We start from the raw sequence: 21,907 nt of genomic DNA, 5'->3' as shown, positions 1-21,907 counted from the left end.
AAGTAACCTATAATTAATTTAAAACCTTTCAAAATATTATCTGTTGATACCAAGTATTCCGACGATTTCACGATCCGAGTCCGAGCTGTTGGAATCGGCAGCGGATCACGAAATCTTGGTGATCTTCTCTATAGGAGTCCGTTTGGAAATCGTCCACCCTGCGCGCACCCCCCGAGTATAGGATTCAACAGGAATCGCACAAGGTAGATTGATAGAAACCTCTGGTAAAATACCCACCAGTACCCGTAACCCAGCAAAGAAAGTACATTACATTAGGGATTGGCGACTTACCCATTCAGTGACTTTGGCACTGGACGTTCTTAAAATGGGGTCGGGTGAATTAGTGAATTAGAGAATAGACAGACGTCTGTTGGCATTCCAGCCTATCCGCAAGAGGATCGTACCTCTTGGTCATGAATATCTGAATAGGACGAACCCGCCTACGTGGATATCTTTGCTTCGGAACAAAGCAATTAGAATTAGGCTCGGTCAACTGGCATGTGTATTATCCATATGGGAGATCTTCCAATTGAGGAGATCCATCGACCTGAGACGAAGAGAAAGGTCTATCTATCTTCTTTAGTTATTCAATGAAACCAATGATTCGTTATTGGAGCAGATAGCAACAACCATTTCAGCGGAGCTGCGTATTTTCCGATGGATTTCCATAGTTTCATTAGTAGAAATTGTTTGATGTAGCGAGTAATAGGCTCTTTCGCCGTTCAATAATTCTTGTTTAGGCAGTTCATATCATCCACACATAGTGATCTAAGATTTCAATTCTTCCATGTTTCAACAAAGCAGTAGCATATTGTTCCATGGAGCTAAGGCCAAAAAGATGGAAGAAACAAGTGTTTCCACGACTCTACCATCCGGCCAATTCTGTTCCACTGAATCCCCTTTTCATGGGCACATATCTTTACGGCTAAGGAATGGGGAATCTTTCTCCTGTTACATGAATCAAATGTTTCATTTCATCCGGGAAAAGCCATCTCTTTCTCAACAATGTCTTTGTCATTTGATCCAATAGCGTTCCGTTAGATAGGAACGGAACGCTATTTCTTAAGGGATAATCAAACATTAAATTCACTGAGCATAAGGGTGTTAACTGGATGAACTATATAGTAAACATAATAAAGCCAAAATGAACTCTAGATAGTTTCAGGGACTATGAAATGTCTAGGGCATTACCCGAGACTTCTTTATGATTCTTTGGAAATCTTGAAGAACATCTGGGCTTATTATGATTTGCTTAATAGAATCATCCTCAAAATTTGGAACCACCAAAACATGACATAGAATTATATATATCTATGTGTGTGTGTGTCTTGTAAGTACTAAACTTTCAGGTGGAGAAACAAGAAAACTTGCTAGGTACGCTTTTATAGTTTATATTGCTTTCTTTTCTCGTACTTTCTACACTGTACTTTATACTTATAAACTTGCATGATAAACAACGGTGTCACCCTGCATGAAAACTAAAACTGCCAGGATAGCCACAAAACTGAAACAAAAAATCAAAACTAAAATCAACCAAGATAAAATTCACCATCACAACATTCAAATTTTAAGATAACTAAAAATTTAATCACAAACATCACAAAACAATAATTGCAGCTAAATTAAGACGTCTATATCGAATGATTGTGAATCGCTTGGAGGAGGTAACATATGGTTGATAACGAGATTTCCCACGGTTTAAATGAAAGTACGAAATTCATTAAGTCGAGTTTAGTAAATTCATTTAGACTAAGTGAATCCGAAAGAAAATAGTGGTACCGGAATGAGGGAACTGTAGGATCCTAACCGGTGTCGCTCTAATCAACTTTAATATGCCCCATAATATTTAAATGACCATAAACATAGGGACACATCATATCTTGCCACATGAGAAAACTTAAACTCGCCACGACAAGGAGCTTGGAGCCAGCATTGTGGGGAGCACGATCATCTTCATCAGCAAGGGGATCTACGACAGCATATCTTTTCTTAGAATTAAAATAACAAAACCATAGGATTTTGAGGTTATTTGTCTAGTGCGACATAAATCTTCAACCTTCTCTTTAGGCATTTTGTATAGCTCTGCTGTACAATATAAACTCTAACTCATCTTAGGATTCCGAGATTGTCGTTCATCACGACCTAAATCCTCATATCTTTCAGGCTATTTGTGTAATTGTTTCACATGAATGTAAGCCCTAAATTAATAAAATAAACATGATGAAACATTTAAATATTTCTCCTCAAAATTGAAGTCAAACAATAGGATAAACTTGGAAGTCACCGAAGTTCTCCTCCGGATCTATGACATCCCCTAATTCTTCCTCTTTTGAATTTTACAATAAATGTTCCAAATTTGAGTCATTTTTCTTTCACATCTCTTTGTCCGATTTCAGTGAAAAGTTCTATTCTTTTGACCTCTTTGAATATAATATTCTCTATTTTTTATCGAGAATTTTTTAGGTAACTTCGGTTATCTAAGATGTAATTAAATATAGGGGTTTGCCCTTATAGGAAGCTTTTCCGAACCCAGCTTAATATAAACCCTATTTAATTCATCTTATTAAATAGGGGAACTTGTCAACAAAAAAAAAAAAAAAATTTTCGCAGACCAAACGGATGCCATACATTTCTTAGTTTATTTAATCGAGCCTCACCCTCAAGTTTTGTGATCAGTGTGAGTTCAATTATATATATATATATATATATATATATATATATATTAAATGTCTTTCCGAAGCGGGCGACGAGACTTCGATTCCGGCGGCCGACAGCTTTCAACGGGCAACTCCACAACCAAAATAGTGTCGATATTGACTGATTAATTAATGATTGAATCCAAACGTAATCCGAATTGGTTTGGATCAGAATATGCACGTTCGATATTCGGGCAAACCCAGTCTTGTATGCTACTTTGCAGAGCTGTTAACGATACTATTTCGAGTCAAGTTGGAGTCCGCTAGAATTAGGCTCAAAATCGACTCAAATAGATTTAGTGCAGTTCGAAATTGACGCATGGCTTGTTGTATTCAATTTCAAGTTGTGCCGACTTGAAATTGAATCAAGCTCAATCCGGCTCGAAATCGAAAGGATCTGGCTCAAATTGAGTTATTGGGGTCTGTTTCAGCTCGGAATCAGCTCGATTTGACTCAAAGTTAAAACTTACTAGCTCAAATTAAATTATTTGGATTCTTTTCAATTGAAAATCAACTCATATTAATTCGTGATTCATTAAATTTGATAAATTTACATATCGTTGTATATATAATTTTTATAAATTTAAATTACAAGGAGCCTATCTAAAATTCATTTTCGTACAATTAATCTTCGGCTAAATTCACGGCACCTGTACTACCGCCACTAGGGCAACTAAGATTTTTTCCGTGTTGTCTTCTCCGAAGCATAACAACGTTCCAGTCTGCATCTTCCAACATCCTTAACATGACATGGCCGGCGCATGGCTACGTGTCTGCCAGGACCTACTTCGAACCGGCGGTCGCCTTCGCCTTCGCGGCGTGTACCCTGGCCGTTTGTCTCGTGGAACCGCGTTCTCCTCGTCTCTCATCCCGTTAACCCAGCTTAGATATCGATCTGATTCGACTGCTACGTCTGCCTCAATTCAGAACCCGAAGGTGGTGACGACGGGGAGGGTCTCCGAAGGCGACGAAGGTGTTGCCAATTCTCCGCACCAGCGCACCTCTTTAAACGATGCCGAGATTGCTAAATTTTCAGCCATTGCGGAGACCTGGTATTGTACTTATAATCTATCTCTTTTCATACTGAATTTTTGTGCTTCAATTTCTTATTTATTAGATTGTAGTTCAATTTATTCTATGAGACTATTTGAAAGAAGTTGGAAGAATTAAGCAATGGAAGGGATGTCTCAGTAGAAGTAGTCTGAAATATGTTATGCATAAGCTGCTACAGCTGGTGGTAAAAATGTAACTTCATATTTTTTATGGTAGCAGAATGCAAAAAATTCCTGGGAGAAGTGCTATTTTAATGAACTTCTATGGTTGATCATAATAGTTGCTGCATCATGATTGCGAATGGTGGTGTAACAAGTTTATGTATCTTGTTCAATTATGGGAGAGGATAGGTGATAGTTTGACGTATTACAAAGATTTCTCATAATCAAATTGGATTTATGCTGGGCAGATCTACTATGGAAGCTGTACATTTATTGAGAGGTTTGACTGAGAAGTTCATTTATTGAGTGGTTTGATGGAAAAGTTCAGAAATAATAAGGAGAATCTACATATGATTTTTATTATTTAGAAAAATCTTACTATAAGGTTCAAAGAGATATCCTTTGGAGAGTTCTTGAGAAGAAATGTGTTGATATGACTTATGTTAAAGTCATTAAAGATATGTATAGAAGAACTGTTACTTGTGTTCGAACAGAAGGAGGATTGACCAAATATTTTCCTATTTCTCTTTGATTTACATTTTGGTTTAAGCCCATTTCTTTTTGCTTTAGTTATGGATGGTCTTACTAAACACTTGCAGGAGGATTTACCTTGGTGTATGCTTTTTGCTGTTGATATCCTTCTTGTGGATAAGACGAGAGAAAACTTGTGGATAAGACGAGAGAAAAGCTAAGGAAAAGCTTGAATTATGGAGGTCTACCTTGGAGTCTAAAGGCCTTCGTTTAAGTAGAATTAAAATTGAATACATGGAATGTAATTTTAGTAGTAGTAGCTCTAGTGACAGAAATGTAACTATGGGTGATCAAATTATTAAAAGGTGTGAACGCTTTAGATATTTCGGGTCTGTTGTACAAAGTGATGGTGATATTGATGGGGATGTTATTAGTAGAATTCAAGTTGGTTGGTTGAAGTGGAGGAATGGTTTGAGCTTATTGTGTGATAGAAAAGTACCGCTTATATTGAAAGGAAAATTGTAAATTAGTGGAGGAATGGTTTGAGCTTTTTTTGTGAGGCTCCTAAATTAGTCATTGTAGCCCTGGGTGCCTTGTTTAAAAAAAAAAAAAAAGGTAAAGTACTCTTAAAAATTATGTGAAACTTTGTTAAATAGTCAAGATAGGATGAAAGAAATGGCCAGCAGAAAATTTCGTAAGCTATTGGTAAAATTTCAACCATATGAACAAACATCTATAACGGATCATTCTATTAGCAATCTTAATCCTTGCTAATATACTTTTTTTCATATAAAGGCACGAGTGGAATTAGCTGCGTACAAATGAAAATTACCAACACAACTAAAGCCCATATGGTATTTTATGTGCTTTGTTTGAAGCCATTTCAAGAAGATTCGACATTGAGTCTTTTGGCATTACTATCTGTAGTATACGAAAAACATTCTTGGCACAATCATTAATTATTCTCATTCAACAATTCATTTTCCAGGGTAGTTGGCAGCTATTACAAATATTGGTTCAATGGGAAGGGATATTGCCAAAAGCCGTATACTTTGTTGCCTTAGAATAATTAAATTTTGTTATCTAGACTTTGACCTTGAGGGCAAGATTTTATTGATGGCGTTAGTAATGCTGTGAACTTTCTCTTTTTATTCAAGGGTCAGAAGAACTCCTAAATGTATGACGAATTGTTATTGAGATCTGAATAGTGGAATAGTGGTTAAGGCTAACTAACCACAGTGGAGAAGGCAACAATCTTATTTGGAAGGAATCAAAGGCAAAGATGCTAGCTAGTCTGTTAGTTGCAGATCTGTTAATAAGACTGTCATGATAGTTGGTTAATAAATGAGTGATGAAATAGTTGCAACGGTTTGTTTGTTAGCAACCGAATGCCTGATTTGAATAACTGCAACCAATTTGAACGAGTATAAATAAAGCTTTTATCGATGAAATTGGGCAGGCAGCCAAGATAATTTTTCTTCAACTCTTCCTTTCCTCTTCTATTTTATTAATTTCTTTTTCCCTCTGTTTGGGTTTTGGCCCGGGAGAGCTGGAGCTTTGAGCAGCTTAAATTTCTCGTTTGAGGTTATAGTTCTCAACATAAAGTGTTAGACACATTTCAAATATCCATATTACCACTTATTTCTACAAACTGCATATGTTATTTGTAATATTATATTTGAATTTACTAAAAGCGTCTTTATGAAGTATAGCAGGATGATGGTGAGGTTCAAGGTGCTTGGAAATCTGTTTGTTAGAGAAGGGTTTTTTGCTACTGGGCATGTGAGTTGATGGTAGATGGAGGAGGGTTCATCATAAATTTGAGCGGAACCATTAAGCAGAATCATGCCAACGAACTGTGAAAATTTGGGTTGATTCAGGGCAGAGAAGTTTTTGAAATAGTAGAAAATTAATAAAAGGAATTTATTTGTTAAGAAAGATCAAAGGAAGTTTTGTAGGAAGTTACTAAAACCATCATCTTCATGAGGATGATCCTTATCTCAACTATTTATTATTAGTTTTATGAATTCTCTCTCCCTCTCTCTCTCTGTTCACTTCTTTTGAATGTTAAAAAAAGAGCTAAATTCTGTTCTGCCTCATTTGTAGCCAAGTTATTTTTAGCCTCCATTTTTCCACTATCAGTCTGAGCTGGGTCTACCCATGCTTAAATTCAAAATATTGCCATCATGTTCTAAATGCATAGTCTATTCGTGCAGAGCTTATGAGGAATTGCACAGCGTAGAAAAACATAGATGGAACAAAGGCAAGAGGGAATGAATGGTAGGACTTGCACTTTGATCGAATAAATTAAAATATTGTTTTATATTGCTCTTTATTATTGCCACAGTTCGATTACGGACAAGGAACACATGATTTATAAAAACACTTCTGAAGTTCTCTCGTGTCAGTCTTTACCAGCAAAAGAAGAAAGAAAAGAAGCAAAACTGGAATAACTTTCTCTAGCAAGCTTAGGAAATAATGCTTGATCCAACTTTTATCCTTGTTTTATTCTTTTGAGCGCATTGATCTTGTTGTGGTGACATTGTAGAGTGAGGAAATTTTATGTTAATTGAGCTACAAATCCACTTTCTTTTAATGTCTCAAAATACTTGTTAGTATGCATCGCCAATTGTTGTTTGCCAGACATAATTATGATTCTATAGATCTATTTCTAGCAATGAATGCTTGTGATCTTCACATGTGGAGTGCAGGTGGGACTTTGAAGGGCCGTTCAAACCATTACACATGATGAATCCTACTCGTCTGTCTTTCATTCGGTCCGCTCTTTGTCGACATTTCAGGTTAGGCGAAATCACATCTTTCTTAAAAAGATTATGACATCTAGAGGAAAAAAACTATTATACTGGATTGTTTCATTATTTTAGTAAGGAAACATGTAATTTTCTGTTATTCTACTTGCACTATACATCTTTCTTACTTCTTTCATTTTACAATTTTTAAATGATTATATAACATACCAAAATGCGCTTTTTTAGATCCTGAAACCTTGCTTATAAATTACCTAGCTTTGTTTTACTCATTGTTTGCTAAGCTGCAAATGTTGTTTATGTATCAATTTTAACTTGTTATTCAATCTAGTCTAGGCCTACTACTCTAAGGACTCTCACATCATTCGCGTCATTGTTGCTTGATTCCTTATCCCTTGTGTGAATCTGATTAATCTATTTCTTCTTTTGCGGGATATTCTTCTAATTGTAACCATTGTTCACTTTAGTTTTGCTTTTTGACTGTCTTCTTTGTTGTTCTGTACTAATATCATGCTTGATATATAAATGTTTTCCTTTATTTGTTGTGTTTTAGTTCTACTTAAAAGAATCACAGATCGCACCTTGTTTGTCTTGCTTTTATTTAGTATTTTTGGATAGTATTTTTGCTAGACAATGCATGCACAAATTTTTAAGCAAATTTTTAATGCATGCATACACATCCCTTTATTAAATCAATATTCTTCACTCTTACCAGTTTTCAAAATGAATATTTTGGGAGTTGTCTCTCTTTTGTTCTTCTCCCTTGAAATGATTATATGCATATATTATAACTACACGCATAATATTTTTAATTTCATTTCGAGGGCACAACTTTAATTTTTTTAAATATTTAAATTTTGTATTACTCATACTTTAAGTGCTGCTTCACAATTAACTTTGAAACTATCAAGTTCTAAAAATGAGTTCTTAAAACAATTTCATCATATCTCACAAATTCTTTTTTTGAAATGCTTTTCAGAAAAAATCCATTTAGTATTAGACCTTTTGAAGGATTAAAAATTATAGATGTTGGATGTGGAGGTGGCATTCTCTCTGAGGTATGTTTTTGTACAATTGATTTATAATAATGAAGCATTTTTGAAAATAGTATTTTAGTTGGTAGTTCTTATTTTACTTACAACTTTGCGACCTGAAACCTTCAAAGTCTTTCCCAAGCTAATTGGGCTGAGTCTTGGAAACCATTGTTAATGAAAATATTTTAGTTCTCTCTCTTTATATGCTTTAGTGCTTATAGAGGCTGCCTTTCCTTGTACTATTTTAATGATCTTAGGCTACTAGTCTTGTGATATTTAGAGTTCCTTCTTTTCTATAAATAGAAGTCCTATCAAATGAGGTTCCACTTATATAAAGCAGTTGTGTATTTACTTTACGCACAATACACAAAATCAGTCATGTACTTAGAATACTGGTGTCCGGAACTCAAATCATCATATTTTGTTATGTTTTGTTTGGAGTGTCAAATTCCTATGATTCAAAGGCTTACAGTTTGCCGGCTTTAACATTTATTAGAGTAGATCAACTATTGATTAATTTTGGTTGGCAAATTGTTAGCGTTCAAGAAAGGATCTGCCTAGGCTGTTTATCTAATACTGCTTCACTAATCTTCTTAGGTTTTTATTCATGAGCTCCTTGGTGCATAACGAAATTGCAATATCTCATATCTATTTTTTCACATATTATGGAGCTCTCTTTACTTAAGGTTGTGCTTCATGTTAATCTTTTTCTTGTTATTAAATGATTTATGTAGATGTGTTTTCCTCTTAACTTTCCATCTGTTATCTGTGAAAATTTTCTTCCCCTTTTCACATATAGCAATTTCCTTCTGTTTGAGCATTTTGCGTGTAGCTGATGTGTAATTTGTTAAGCCTGCCTAAGGCGTTTTGAGGAAATTTGAAAATTTTTAATTCACAGAATTTCTTTGTTTATATATATATTTGTTTATTTCATTCTACAGCCACTTGCTAGGATGGGAGCTTGCGTAACAGGCATAGATGCTGTCGAAAAAAATATTAATGTTGCTCAAATCCATGCGGTATGGCTATCCTTACATGAATTATTGTTTCGTACTGCAGTCATGTGACTGCATATCTATTCTTAGATCATTGTGCAGATTTTAAACACATTTTTATGGACAAAATTAACAAACTATTATTCCAGGTGCTAGATGAAAATAAATATTTCATGGTCATATTGGTTGCATATTTGGATACTTGTATTTTATTTTTTTTCCTTGGTTTATTTTTCCTAAAATTAGATATAGTGAACTTAGATTAAAATTTTTAATAGAAATAATATTTACAAATGTTGCGCGATTTATTTATATTTCCTTGTGTTTATTTATTGTGTATCTTTAAAATGATTGTTATTTATTAGATTAAGTTGTTGGGTTATCCTTGGCTAGTTGGACAGGAGATTCCTATGTGATATTCTTATGTCACTAAGGTGAACTGCTAATTATCACCGAGCTATGTACACTAATGTGCTAGCTTTTGATTCGGAATACTCTCTTGACTATTTATACATGTCCAATTTAGTCTCAAATTATAAAAAATGGCTTCTTATTTTGAAATTGTGATATAAAATTGATCCCAACCAAGTCCTTGAGGGATCATTTTGGATCAATTTTGCATAATCTTGAGAAGAAAGGGTTGTTTGGTTAGAAGAATTTATAGTACATTGCAATTCTTCTGTTGGAATTTTAGAAAGTTATGTGTTTGCCACAAAGAATTATGAATACATTGTAAATTATGAATGAATTTGAAGTTTACACAGTTCATTTTGGCTGATGTTAGAATTTCACCGATGTAAAATGTTATCACAAGGTCGTCGTCCAAGTCCGTTAGTTGTCGCCCGTTTGCCCGCCTGTCTGCTGCGGGCAGCCGCCAACGTTTGACCACCGTCCCCCCTAGCTCCTCATTGAATGTTATAAGTAGGCCATCGTCCGCTCCCCCAGCTCGCCTGCCACCACTACCCACAACCGCCACCCGCCATATACAGTCTGCTACCTGTTACAACCACTCTAAACCCTAAAAGAAAACCACCATTTTAGTTTTTAAAAAATGAAATAAACATTTTCATGCATGGGTAAGATTGTATGAATGCAAAAAATAGAAGTATAAGTGTTATATATGTAAATACACAGGAATTGAGTGGTATGTTTACAAATCTTCCTAGCTTTTCTGATACTGTACCTCAATCTACATTCTAATATGTTCGGTTTATTTTCATACAGGTTATCCCATAATTGATCCGAATATGAAGGAGTTTTCTTTGACAGACTGCTCAAACTCATCCCATCCACCCCACTACCACTGGCTACCACCTACAATCCTTCCCCCTTGCTGTCCCTATAGTTATGCATCTTACTCTCACTGCCACTAGCACTTTGTGGCTGTCAACACCTCTGTTAGCCATCCCGTCCCACCCCTCCGATCTGCACCACCATTAGAATACCTTCAGGAGTGATTGCTTGTGTCGTCTGTGTTTGTGTTGTTATTTCTTATTTTTATATTAATGAAAGTCTTTTTTTGTGTTTTTCACTATTTTCTCTATTAGTTCCGGTATCATTTAGTATAAGAGTTAGTTCAACTCCAGCCCTATTCTAGGGTTCCCCAACATTTGCCCTTGCCCAATTCACCTCCAATTTTTTTCTTCCAATTTCCAACTCTAGTCATGCCACCGCAGAGCGATACGTCAGACTCTACTCGGGAAGAGATCCGCGATGAAACCCAAGAAGAGATTACATTCGACCGTGATCAAGAGAGTCGTAGGGAAGACAAAGACAATGATCTTAATCCGTTCCACTGGAAAGATTACAACGTCGAAGAATATCGACTGTGCTGTTTTGGTATCGAATATTAAAGGAGGCCGAGAGGAGATGCTCCTTTTGGAGGTCAGGGGGACTTTGACATCAAGATGGACTTACTAGAGTTCAATGGAAGCATGGACCCCGATGAGTTTATTGACTGGCTGCAAACAGTCGAACAAATCTTCAATATAAAGACGTATCAAAGGACAAGTGAGTCAAGCTAGCTGCAATTAAACTAAAAAAGAGCGCTTCCCTATGGTGGGAAAATGTGCAGAGACTGAGAATGTGGGAAGGCGGTGAAAAGATCATTGGGTGGGAGAAAATGAAGAAGGTAATGCAGAAAAAGTACTTCCCACCCCACTATTGCGAGGATATATTTTTGAAGCTCCACAACTTGCAACAGTGGGACTTTTAGTTGAGGAGTTTACAACCCAATTCAACCACTTGCAGCTAAAATGTGAATTGACGGAGCCAGAGGAACATACGGTAGCCAAATATCTTGGGGGTCTGAAACCCGCCATCAACAATGTGGTACAGTTGCAGTCATACTGGACGCTAGGGGATGTCCAGTTATTAGCCTTGAAGGTGGAAATGCAACAGAAGCAGAGCCAACAACAATCATCTTTCAAGCAACAACCTTCAGGCAGGCTATTGCCAACAATTATCACTATCGAGAGGGATATCTCGGGAGACACAAACAAGTTTAGACAAGGGAATGACACTAAGGAACAAAGTGGGAATAAGCGGGGGAAGAGCAACTCCTCTAGCACGGTGCCCCTAGGAAGTGCTACCGATGCCATGACTATGACCACATTGCCTCCAGCTGCCCCACGAGCAGGGTAATTACACTCACAGATCAAGGCGTTGCAGAAGAAATTAGTGATGAAGAGAAAGCCGAGGAATAAGGTGAGGAATATCACTTCTCTAGAGGAAGGAGAGACACTCATGATTTGACGAATCATACAAACCGACGACACGAGGGATTCGCAGTGGCTTCGCCTCAACATATTCTACACCCGCTACATAGTGAAAGAAAATGTATGCAACCTCATCATCGATGGCGGAAGCAACAAGAACGTGGCATCGACATAGATGGTATAGAAATTAGGACTCGCAACTCTGAAACATTGCCAACCATATTCAACGACTTGACTTAAGAAGGAGAATTAGGTCAACATCGACCGATGTTTCTTGGTGGAGTTTTTGATCGGAGGCCAGCTGTAGGACCAGTTGTGGTGCGACGTGGTCCTTATGGATGTCTGTCATCTCTTGTTGGGACGATCGCGACAATATTATCGAATGACTTAGCATGATGGATATAAAAACACATTCTTTCTCCAAAGACGGGAAACACATTTCCTTCGACGGAGCCCGATGTCACATGATCCCTTTATAATAGAACGTCATTAGCAGAACCGGTTTTAGTGATGATACCAGACGGAAGGACAGAGACCCCGATACAGGACATATACAACCAAAGTTATGTAGGTCGACAACGTACCAACAACATCGTTGCCATGCGAGAAGGGTCAGATTACTCTCACTGCACATTCAATTGAATAGATCATACATTACTTTGGGAAGATTCGCCAGTATAGGGGTAGTGCACAACCTCTGAAAGACAGATCGATATGTATATATGCTCGCAAGTGGGAAAATCTTCTCAAATACTTTGATAGGAAGCTCCTCTAACCCTGGGAGGCTGACACAGGCGCTGTTTGCGGCCTTACGTGGGCGCTGTTCGCACACTTATGCGGGCGCCATTTACCGTCCTATGTAGGCACTCCATTTCCACCGGGCAGAAGCCCTGTGATCCTTCATACTCTCGCGGGGGCCAGAGGCCCCGTAATGTATTGCTGGAACAGGGAGAGCATGAGGAATTGTGATCCTGCGCGAAGAATAGAGTAGGATTGCGATAGTTTGCGATCCAGGGGGGAGGGTCTGCTTCGGTTGGGAAGGGTTTTTCTGGAATTTCCTTGGCTTCGCCCTCTCTTTTTGTATAGAAGTTTCTTTGGAGCCAATTGTTGTCCTAGGTGTGTGTATTAGTCAGTTCAAATTGTGTCGTCTTCAGAGCTGCTGTGTAGAGTTCATATCACCTTTTATGGGTTGTATCTGAGGAGATGGTGGTGCTTCGGTTGTATCCTTCTCCGAGGTGGTGCTTGTTTCCTTCCCTTCTACATTCTCCAAACTTTCTCATCGCCACTTCACAGTCGCCGAACTCTCCCTCCGTCATCCCAACACCCTTCTGGTCCCTTTCCTACATATTATTCTGTTGTATTGTGTTCCTAACTTCGTTCAAACTCGTCCCCAACACCCCGCAACTATTGTCGACCACCTAAAATCCTTCCCACTTGCTGCCCCTACAATTCCACATCTTCCCCTCACTGCCACCAACACTCTGTGGCTGTCACCACCCCGCTAGCCATCCTGACCCACCTCACCGATCTCCACCACCCATTGGAATACCTTTAGGAGTGTTTGCTTGTGTTGTTTGTGTTTGTGTTATTATATTTACTCGAGTCATGTTGTAATCCTATTTTAATATTAATGAAAGTATGTTTTTTGTGTTTTCAACTGTTTTCTCTACTGGTTCCGGTATTAATACGTTACTTATGTCTTACATTCATTTTACACTGTATTATCTTTTCAGAAAATCAAACACTCTTGAAATTGGAAAAAATGTGATAATCTAGGACAAAATTGTTTATATACGATTAAACATGTGACTATTTTAGGATTTAACCTTTTTTGATTCATTCAGATGATTCTTGCCATATTTATGCAACATAATTTGGAAGGCATGAATTTGATAATCTTGGGATTGACCAACCTTTGTGTTTCTTTTAAGTGGGCCCTTGTGTTTTAAACTAAACAAGGCGTTATTCTCCTTCATTTAAAGCTAATTCATTAAGTTTGATGACGGAAGGAGGTTTGCATGTCTTATTTACTAGAGATCCTTCCAATATATACTATAAGGATGAGTGTAATGTCCATGTGAATACCTAAATAATCTACCCCACTTACCAAATACATACAATATTTTTGGCTTTTCACACACATTAAGATTCTCCCATATGTTGGATTATATATATCTGTTGGCTCCGGATTATTATTTATTCAAAAAATATTAGAAATTCTAAAGCTTTTGTTATAGTATAAATTATTTATTTTGAACTATAGATATGAGAAGTAACAATCCTTTTAGAGGCCGTAACATATGAAAGAAAAGACAATCCAACTTAATATGTTTGGTTCTTTCATGAAATTAATGATTTTGGCTATATAAATTGCAACTTGATTATCATAATATAAAATTATAGGCCGAGTAATAGAAAACCTAGCTACCTTAAGAGTCCTTACCCATGCCATTTACAAGTAGAATGAAACATATCTCTATATTCAAGAACAACGCTAGATTTGCCCATAGCAGATCTTTTTTCACATTTTGTGGTGATTTGCTTCCTTCCAACAAAAATGCAATAACATGAGGTTGACTTTATGCTTTCACCAGATCCTACATAATTGACAATGGAGAATGCTGCCAAATTTAGATGCAGTCTTAGCATAAAGTAGCACTTCTCTAGGAGATCTTTTTGTTACTTTTGGAATGCATACAACACCTCTGAATGCTTTTGATTGCTTTTATTTTGAGTTTTCATGTGATGGCCTCTGATTCTAATAAAGAAAGAAATGTCAAGTGATGGAGTGTGGACATCAATGGTGGTGACCCATTGATGTGGGAGCTTCTTTTCCTCTCAATATTGTAGATGTGTAGAATTGTGATGCAAACTCTAGACTTAATATTAGTGTTGCATGTAAATGCTCGAGCTAGTTTAGGGACCTTTGCATGGAATGGAGCTAGTTAAGGTTATATGGATTTTGCTATTGGGTTAAAATTTATCTTCTTTATTTATTAAGGCTATTGGGGGTTAGATGAGGTGGTGGAGGGTTGATTAAGAGTAGATAGGCTTTTTTGGAGTGGGCTATGAAAGTTTAAGGGGTCAGCAAGGGTGACTACGTTTGGTGCATGCTATGGGGATTGATTTCTTATAATGGCTGTGGTGGCTAAAATGGATGTGTGTGGGTTGCTGTTGTGGCTTTTTTATATTGCAAAGGATGTTTTTGAATGTAGAAAATAGTTTTTAGGTTAGTAGAGACATGATTTTTGAGGTGGTAGGATGTGGAGGCCGGCTGGGTGTAGAGGTGGCAAGGTAAGCCGCCCGTTATATAAATAACCAAAGTTGTTGTAACACATTTACTAATTGGCTCTTCATAACTTAGGTTTCTACATCTATTTGCATTATGTCAGCTTAATATAAGTGTAAACTAGAAATATCAAAAGAGAAACATATATTCCATCAGAATGTATGCTCATCCCAATGTCCATAATATTGAGATGCTATATAATCTCGTGATCAAGAGAATGATGTACTTGGTGCTTGCATCTAAGGTTGCAATATTGCTATCATACCCCACCTGACCCCCTTTTTAGGGTCAACTGTGGTGTTACAGAGGTGGACGATTCAATCAAACAAAATTCTCACCAACATTAGTTAGGACATGCACCCGTCAGGACTTGGTGAATAACAAATTAGTTTAGCTTAATCGTCACAACAAGAACAATTCAGTTCAATTCATAATTTATTCGCATTCTCAATTACTAAGAAGTGTGCATGATAATATCACCAAAACATTTACCAAGTTACTAAAATTTAACATATAAAAACACGTACCTAGAAGTCGGTACAACTTTAAAAATTATACAATCCAAAAGCTGTACAATGTCTTACTTGGCTATTCGCCATGATGTTCCTTACCCCTTTAGAAAATTCATAAGATAAACAAACAAGCTACAAGTTCAGCGAAATAATCATGGTTATATGTGAAATCATTGCTCAAATGGTTGATAACAGTGCATAAAATAAACATGCTTAAATCATGTGAGACATTTAAGTAACGGGCATGAAATTCATTAAAGAATAACAAATGCTACAAGCATATATTTCATTCATTGTTATTCATTAAAATATCTATAATGATTTTATAATAAATAGCTGTCATCTTAGGAATGTCAATTGTAATTGCATAAGCTTTGACTACATTCATTTCATTTCATATCATTGGGCCGTCACCAAGCGTGTCGACTAAAATAACTATTGATAAAGGTTGAGTCTCTCCGAACATAGTAGTTATCAATAGCCCTCCTAATACCAACAATTCCATCACTGCCTAAATATTAGGAGTAAAAAATCCCTTCGCTCCTTATCATCTGTACCTATAGAAAATTCATGTAATAACCTACCCATCATAAATGTGGCATTCCTTTAAGCATATTTCCTGTAACAATCATTTATCATATGCATATACAAGTGTATACTAATACTTGCAAGCAATGATTTAATTAACATGCTCATCGAATCAATAAAAATAGTAAAACCATAAATATCATTAGTGTCAGCTCAAGTTTACATTTATGTAACATATGCAGGTATTTGAAAATATACAGATTGTTTTTAAATACAGTCACATATCAATAAATCACATAGTAATTTTACAGAAAATATTTTTCTTAATTTAGCAAAATATTTTTTTATATAAATTAGTGGAGACGAGTTTCCTCAATCTCGCCACCTAGAGTAAACCACCTGAAATCATACTTTCCTTGAAGTTTCTATGAATTTCTTAAGTGAGATCTTAATTTAACCTAAATATAATCTACTTGCTATTTCTCAGCTCAATATGATTCCCCGAATCAAGTGTGTCTATTCCTATTTCTTATATTCCAGCAATTCTCTTCCTTCATTTTTCCTTCCTCTTTTTCCTTCTCTATTTTCTCTTCTTCTCCTATAGATTTCTCTTTACCAGTTTTACCCAATATATAGTTGTCAGTTCTTCCCACCTCCATGTGGGCATGCTTCAGTTTACGGCAATGGCAGAAACTGATTGTGGGAGAGAAAATGAATGTTTCAAATTGCATGAAAGGAAGGATTTGGCTTACAGATTTCTTCACAGGACTCCCAACCGAGAGCTACAGCTCCTTTCTGCCGCCTACTTGATCTCGCTTCATTACCTGGGCTGAGAAAATCACGAGAAAAGAAAAAGTTGAATAATAGAATGAAGATTTGGCCATAATATATGTATGCTCATCTTAATCCAACTCCAAAACTCCTTCCCAAGTCAAAACCGGAAGCCAAAATCTCCAAAATTTTCATGTTCCGTCACTACTGTTGCTCCTGGGATCGCTCCAGCCTCCCCTTTGACACAAAACAACCCAACGACGGGAATGGGAAATGGAGTTAACGGCTTAACTAATATGCATAAATTTAATATTACACTAAGGCAGTGTTTGGTATGCTATTTACAGGCGGATTTACCTATGGATTTAACGTACACCAGCCAAACACGAATTCAGCGAATTTAAATCCCGCCGTCGGCAAATCCAAAAGTTTCTGTAGCTTGACGACAATCCGTGATTTATTAAATCCGAACTCGAGGTGGATTTAAGAAAATGACTTCATCTATTAAATCTTAAAAACAAATGCCAAACATTTGTTATGGATTTAATTGAATTTAACCTAAATAATACCAAACACAAATTTGGATTTAACATCACCTACTTAACTTAAATCCAAGAGGCAGCCAAACACCCCCAATATGGATCCCCACCCTACAATTAACGAACGGTTGCATTTTTGGATTAGTGGATTTCTCTAAATGCCACAGTAACTGAATTAATTATGTTAATTATAATTAATTAAGTTTAATTGAGTGTTATTTTAAGTCTTTATATCTCCATTTATATCAATAATCTTATAGTGATATATATCAAATTGATTATTGAAAAATGTAGAATTTTATAAAACTAGTTCAGTTGGATTTCGAGAAATTCAAAAATTAAGTTATATTTTAATATTGATCAACTTTTATCTGATTTGATCAAAATTGATTATTACAATTGCTGCTTAGGAAACAGCGAGTAGATGCATGACAGATCTTGTAGAAAACATGAGAAAGAAGCAGAACCGTCTCTCAAGAAGGGATGAGCCCAAAATTCCATTATCTAAAGGAACATTCCTAATTTTACCACCCAAAGAAGTTTCCTATCACTGCATGGCTTCAATTTCAAATGAATCCAAGAACACATGTAAAAGCAATAACATAATCATTCGCCCCCTTTTTCTGCCAAATCAGAACAATTAACTTTGAAAATTACCATAAAGTTAATGAGCTTAAATTATGTCCGACCAAATGACCTGGCCAAATGCTTAGGAAAAATTACATCCCTTTCTTTACTATCGTCACTGACCCAAAATAAACTACAGAAAATGGAACAAAAAAGTTGTGCTTAAATCACTATTTGATGTGATATTTTTGTTTAGGAATAAAATTAAGAGGTATATAATTAGTGAACATAGTCGGCTAAATAGAAAGCAGTCAAGACTGCATTCCCTTGAAATTGACAGGAAACATTTATATAAACATTAGAGTCCTAGTAACATCAAGTGGATTACAATTTCTGCATTTAACAACACCATTCGATTAAGATGTACGCAGACAAGATCATTTGATGAATAATATCATTATTAAAACAAATCGGTTGAAATTGAGATTTAATTAATTCCATATTTTTAGCAATTTATAGATTATCAATTTTCATAGAGGATTGAACATTTTTTTTGACAAATAACTTAAAAAAACATGGACTTCTGTTTGACATTTAAGTAAAGTATATTCAAACAACTTTAGAATAATCAATTATGAATATTGACAAATTAATGGAATTGCAGCCATGTAAGGATATAACCAGTGGACTAACTCATAAAGGTAGATTATGATGAATAGTGGTAGAAGAAAAATAGACAATGATATCTACCCATTTAATTGGCAAGCAACCAAAATTGGAAAGAGGCAAGGTGATCAATCCATGATTTGCTGACGATGAGTTGACTTATTTAATAAAGCAACTGATTTTTTTTTTGTGTAAGTATAAGAATCATATATGGTTATAATATAAATTTAATTAAAATCATGTAGAGCCTTCACATCTCTTATGGCTCTCTTGCAAAAGTTATTGTTTACTCGTCTTTTTCTACAAGATGTCATCTTCCTCCACTAAAATGAATTGATTGTCATCAAATCTATTTAACTAAATTTAATTTATTTTCATTGATCAAGTCTACACTATGGGTGTATAAATTCAGGTTGATCGGTCAGGTTTTGTTTTTACCCAAATCCGGCTGATTTATAAGTGTCAAAATATTTGATTCAAATTTGACTTAACTTGAACTCACTTTAGTCAACCCCATCTTGTCTAAACATTTGTTTTATGGATCATGCTTATTTCTTGGGTTAACACAATCCAATTACCATAAGCATGGCTCTTTAATCCCAATTAATCCAACCCAAATCTAAATAGCAATCAAGATAATTTTGTGTTTTTCGGGCGTCAACCCAAAAAATTAATTGGGTCTACATGCTTGAGCCTAATAATAATTGCTTCAACTCAAACTCGGATTTTTAGAGTTGAGTTTCTGTTCGGTTATTGGATCAGCTCATTTATGGATGCCCGTCTATACAACATTTTCTTTTCTACAACGCCTGCAATGATTCTAAGCCATTGCCATTTATTTACGCTGCTTTTGCTAGATCTACTCTGTTTTCATTATTTATGCGCGTCTTCTATTGGATGCATGTTGTTGCTGCCACTTTTACAGAACTGCGTATTAAGCTTACACATCAGTTACCGTCTTCTTTACCCTCCCTGCAAAATTTATGACGTATCTTGATGAGTTCAACCAAGTTCTTAGATAGATCAAGCATTGAGCTCAATGCATGGAGTTGAGCTAAACATGAGCACGAGCTTGCGCCAAGACTGTTTAATCTTGATCGAGTCATCCCCAACTCGATAAGCTCTTGTAAGCTGGTTGATAAGTTCAGAGTCGATCTAAATGCTTGGGGTTGGGCTAAACTTGAGTACAGCTGGAGTATTCCTTCATTCAAGTTTGACTAGCATTGTTTACATCCCTACTAGTTAAAGTTGTGAAGTATGCACTTTATCTTGAAAACAATTTGTCATTGGTTCTGAGGATAGTTCAGCAGCCTCAAGTGATTTCTTGGTTGTCCTTTGCATCAAAGAATTGAAGCTTTGAGCAAAATATTAGAAAAAAGCTATTTTTTTTGTGTAAATAAGCTATATTCTAACATTAAGCATCTAAACTCAATGTTCCCATTAGAAAATTGGAGAAGTTGTTCAAAGGTTGATTTTTTAGTAGTCTTCTGTTTGATACAAACAGACTTCTTATGAGAATGTATTTTTGGTTGGGTCGATTAGATGAGTAGCATAACTTCTACAAATCTATTTACCTTAATGCCTTCATATCATATAATGCAACCTCTACATTCTCTCTTTATGCTTAATTTTATGCCTTCTAACTTGCAGGGATGGGATCCTCTTACATCATCAATTGAATATATTTGCACAACAGCTGGTAATGTACCCTGAATATATCGGTCCACACTTTTTGGTTCTACTTTTATGTATGCTGTGACATCAATTATTGTCCTTTACTATTTCACATATATGTATATCTGAGCTGGATTTTTCTCTTTTAAAAGATGAATGACTAATTCTCCTATTAATTTTATTTTGGGGAATTTACACACATGAAACTCAAAACTTTCCATATTGCATAGATAACACCTAATCTCTTACTAATCTGCCATTAAAATATTTAAAGCACATCAAATACACCATCCCCCATTAACACTTGATGTCATCTACTCGTTGTCTCCTTAAAATTCTAGTTATGTAATGACTATTACAGAAATGAGAGAGAAACGTGAAGGAAATTATTAATAGTAAAGTCTTTAATAGTTGAGATAAACAACATAAATCACCTTCTTTTCTTTCGCTGCCACCCCCCCCCCCCCCGTTCATAGCAAGATGGCCCCTCCCGTTTTGCATTGTTTTCAAGACCTTTTTATGCCTCCTCTCTCCTGTTCTACTTATAATTTTTCCACCATGCCCACTCCTACTTCCTATTCTAGCCACTTCTATGGTGGCAACCTCTCTCTGATCCCTGATGGTCTTAATCTCCTTGCCTACCCTGTTGTCCTCACCCTTGATATGGCAACCTTGGCCCCGACAAAACTTTTGTGGCCCACGTCATTTGTCACCCCACAATTGTTTTCTTCATCTACCATCTATCTTCCCATCTCTTCTCCACCTTGGACTCTCCCATCTCCTGCAGCTGTAACCTCCATTATGAGACTTCTTCTTTGCCAGTTTCTCCTCCTCCAACTACCTCAATCCCCTTAAACTTGCTCTCAATGTCTTCCCCTGGACCCATAATTAGGGGTGTAAACGAACCGAACACGAACGAACAAAGCTTGTGTTCGTGTTCGGTTCGTTTAAAATTTAGTTTGTTTGAAATAAGCTCGTGTTCGTTTCTTAACGAACGAGCCGAACACGAACCGAACGCGAGCTGTTCGGGAACGGCAAGCCAGTTTGACATCCCTAATATTAATATATAAAAATAATATTATATATTAATTATATAACTTATATTATATAAATATATTAATATATTATTATTATTATTTTATTATATATTATAATTTATAAAATTTAATGTTTTAAAATATAATAAATTTTTTATATATAATTATTTTATATTATTTTATATTTCAAACAATAACGATTCGAACACGAACGAACGCATCACTGTTCGTGTTTGGTTCGTTTAACTAACCGAACGAAAAAAATTTGTTCGCGTTTGTCTCGTTTACTTATCGAACGAATCAAACACAAACTCATTGACGAACCGAACACGAACTGTTCGCGAACAACGAGCTTTTTTGACAGCCCTACCCATAATCCTACCAACCTGCAGGCTGCAGGCTAACCAATTAACACCCAAGGCCTTGATC

General features: G+C 36.0%; 1 protein-coding gene across 1 annotated transcript in view; it reads left to right on the top strand.

Moving 5' to 3' along the window:
• The first annotated feature begins 3,319 nt into the window (after positions 1-3,319).
• The window catches only part of LOC110017992 (ubiquinone biosynthesis O-methyltransferase, mitochondrial), a 30,767-nt gene continuing 12,179 nt past the window's right edge, over positions 3,320-21,907 (top strand). The window contains exons 1-5 of the mRNA XM_020715193.1: positions 3,320-3,748; positions 7,093-7,182; positions 8,129-8,207; positions 9,125-9,202; positions 20,418-20,466. Of these exons, the coding sequence (XP_020570852.1) occupies positions 3,447-3,748; positions 7,093-7,182; positions 8,129-8,207; positions 9,125-9,202; positions 20,418-20,466 (598 nt within the window). The 5' untranslated portion in view covers positions 3,320-3,446. The remainder of the gene's footprint in view (positions 3,749-7,092; positions 7,183-8,128; positions 8,208-9,124; positions 9,203-20,417; positions 20,467-21,907) is intronic.

The sequence above is a fragment of the Phalaenopsis equestris genome, unplaced genomic scaffold (assembly GCF_001263595.1).
Source record: "Phalaenopsis equestris unplaced genomic scaffold, ASM126359v1 Scaffold000002, whole genome shotgun sequence".
Taxonomy (NCBI): Eukaryota; Viridiplantae; Streptophyta; class Magnoliopsida; order Asparagales; family Orchidaceae; genus Phalaenopsis; species Phalaenopsis equestris.
This window is presented reverse-complemented; position numbering and strand designations above follow the sequence as displayed.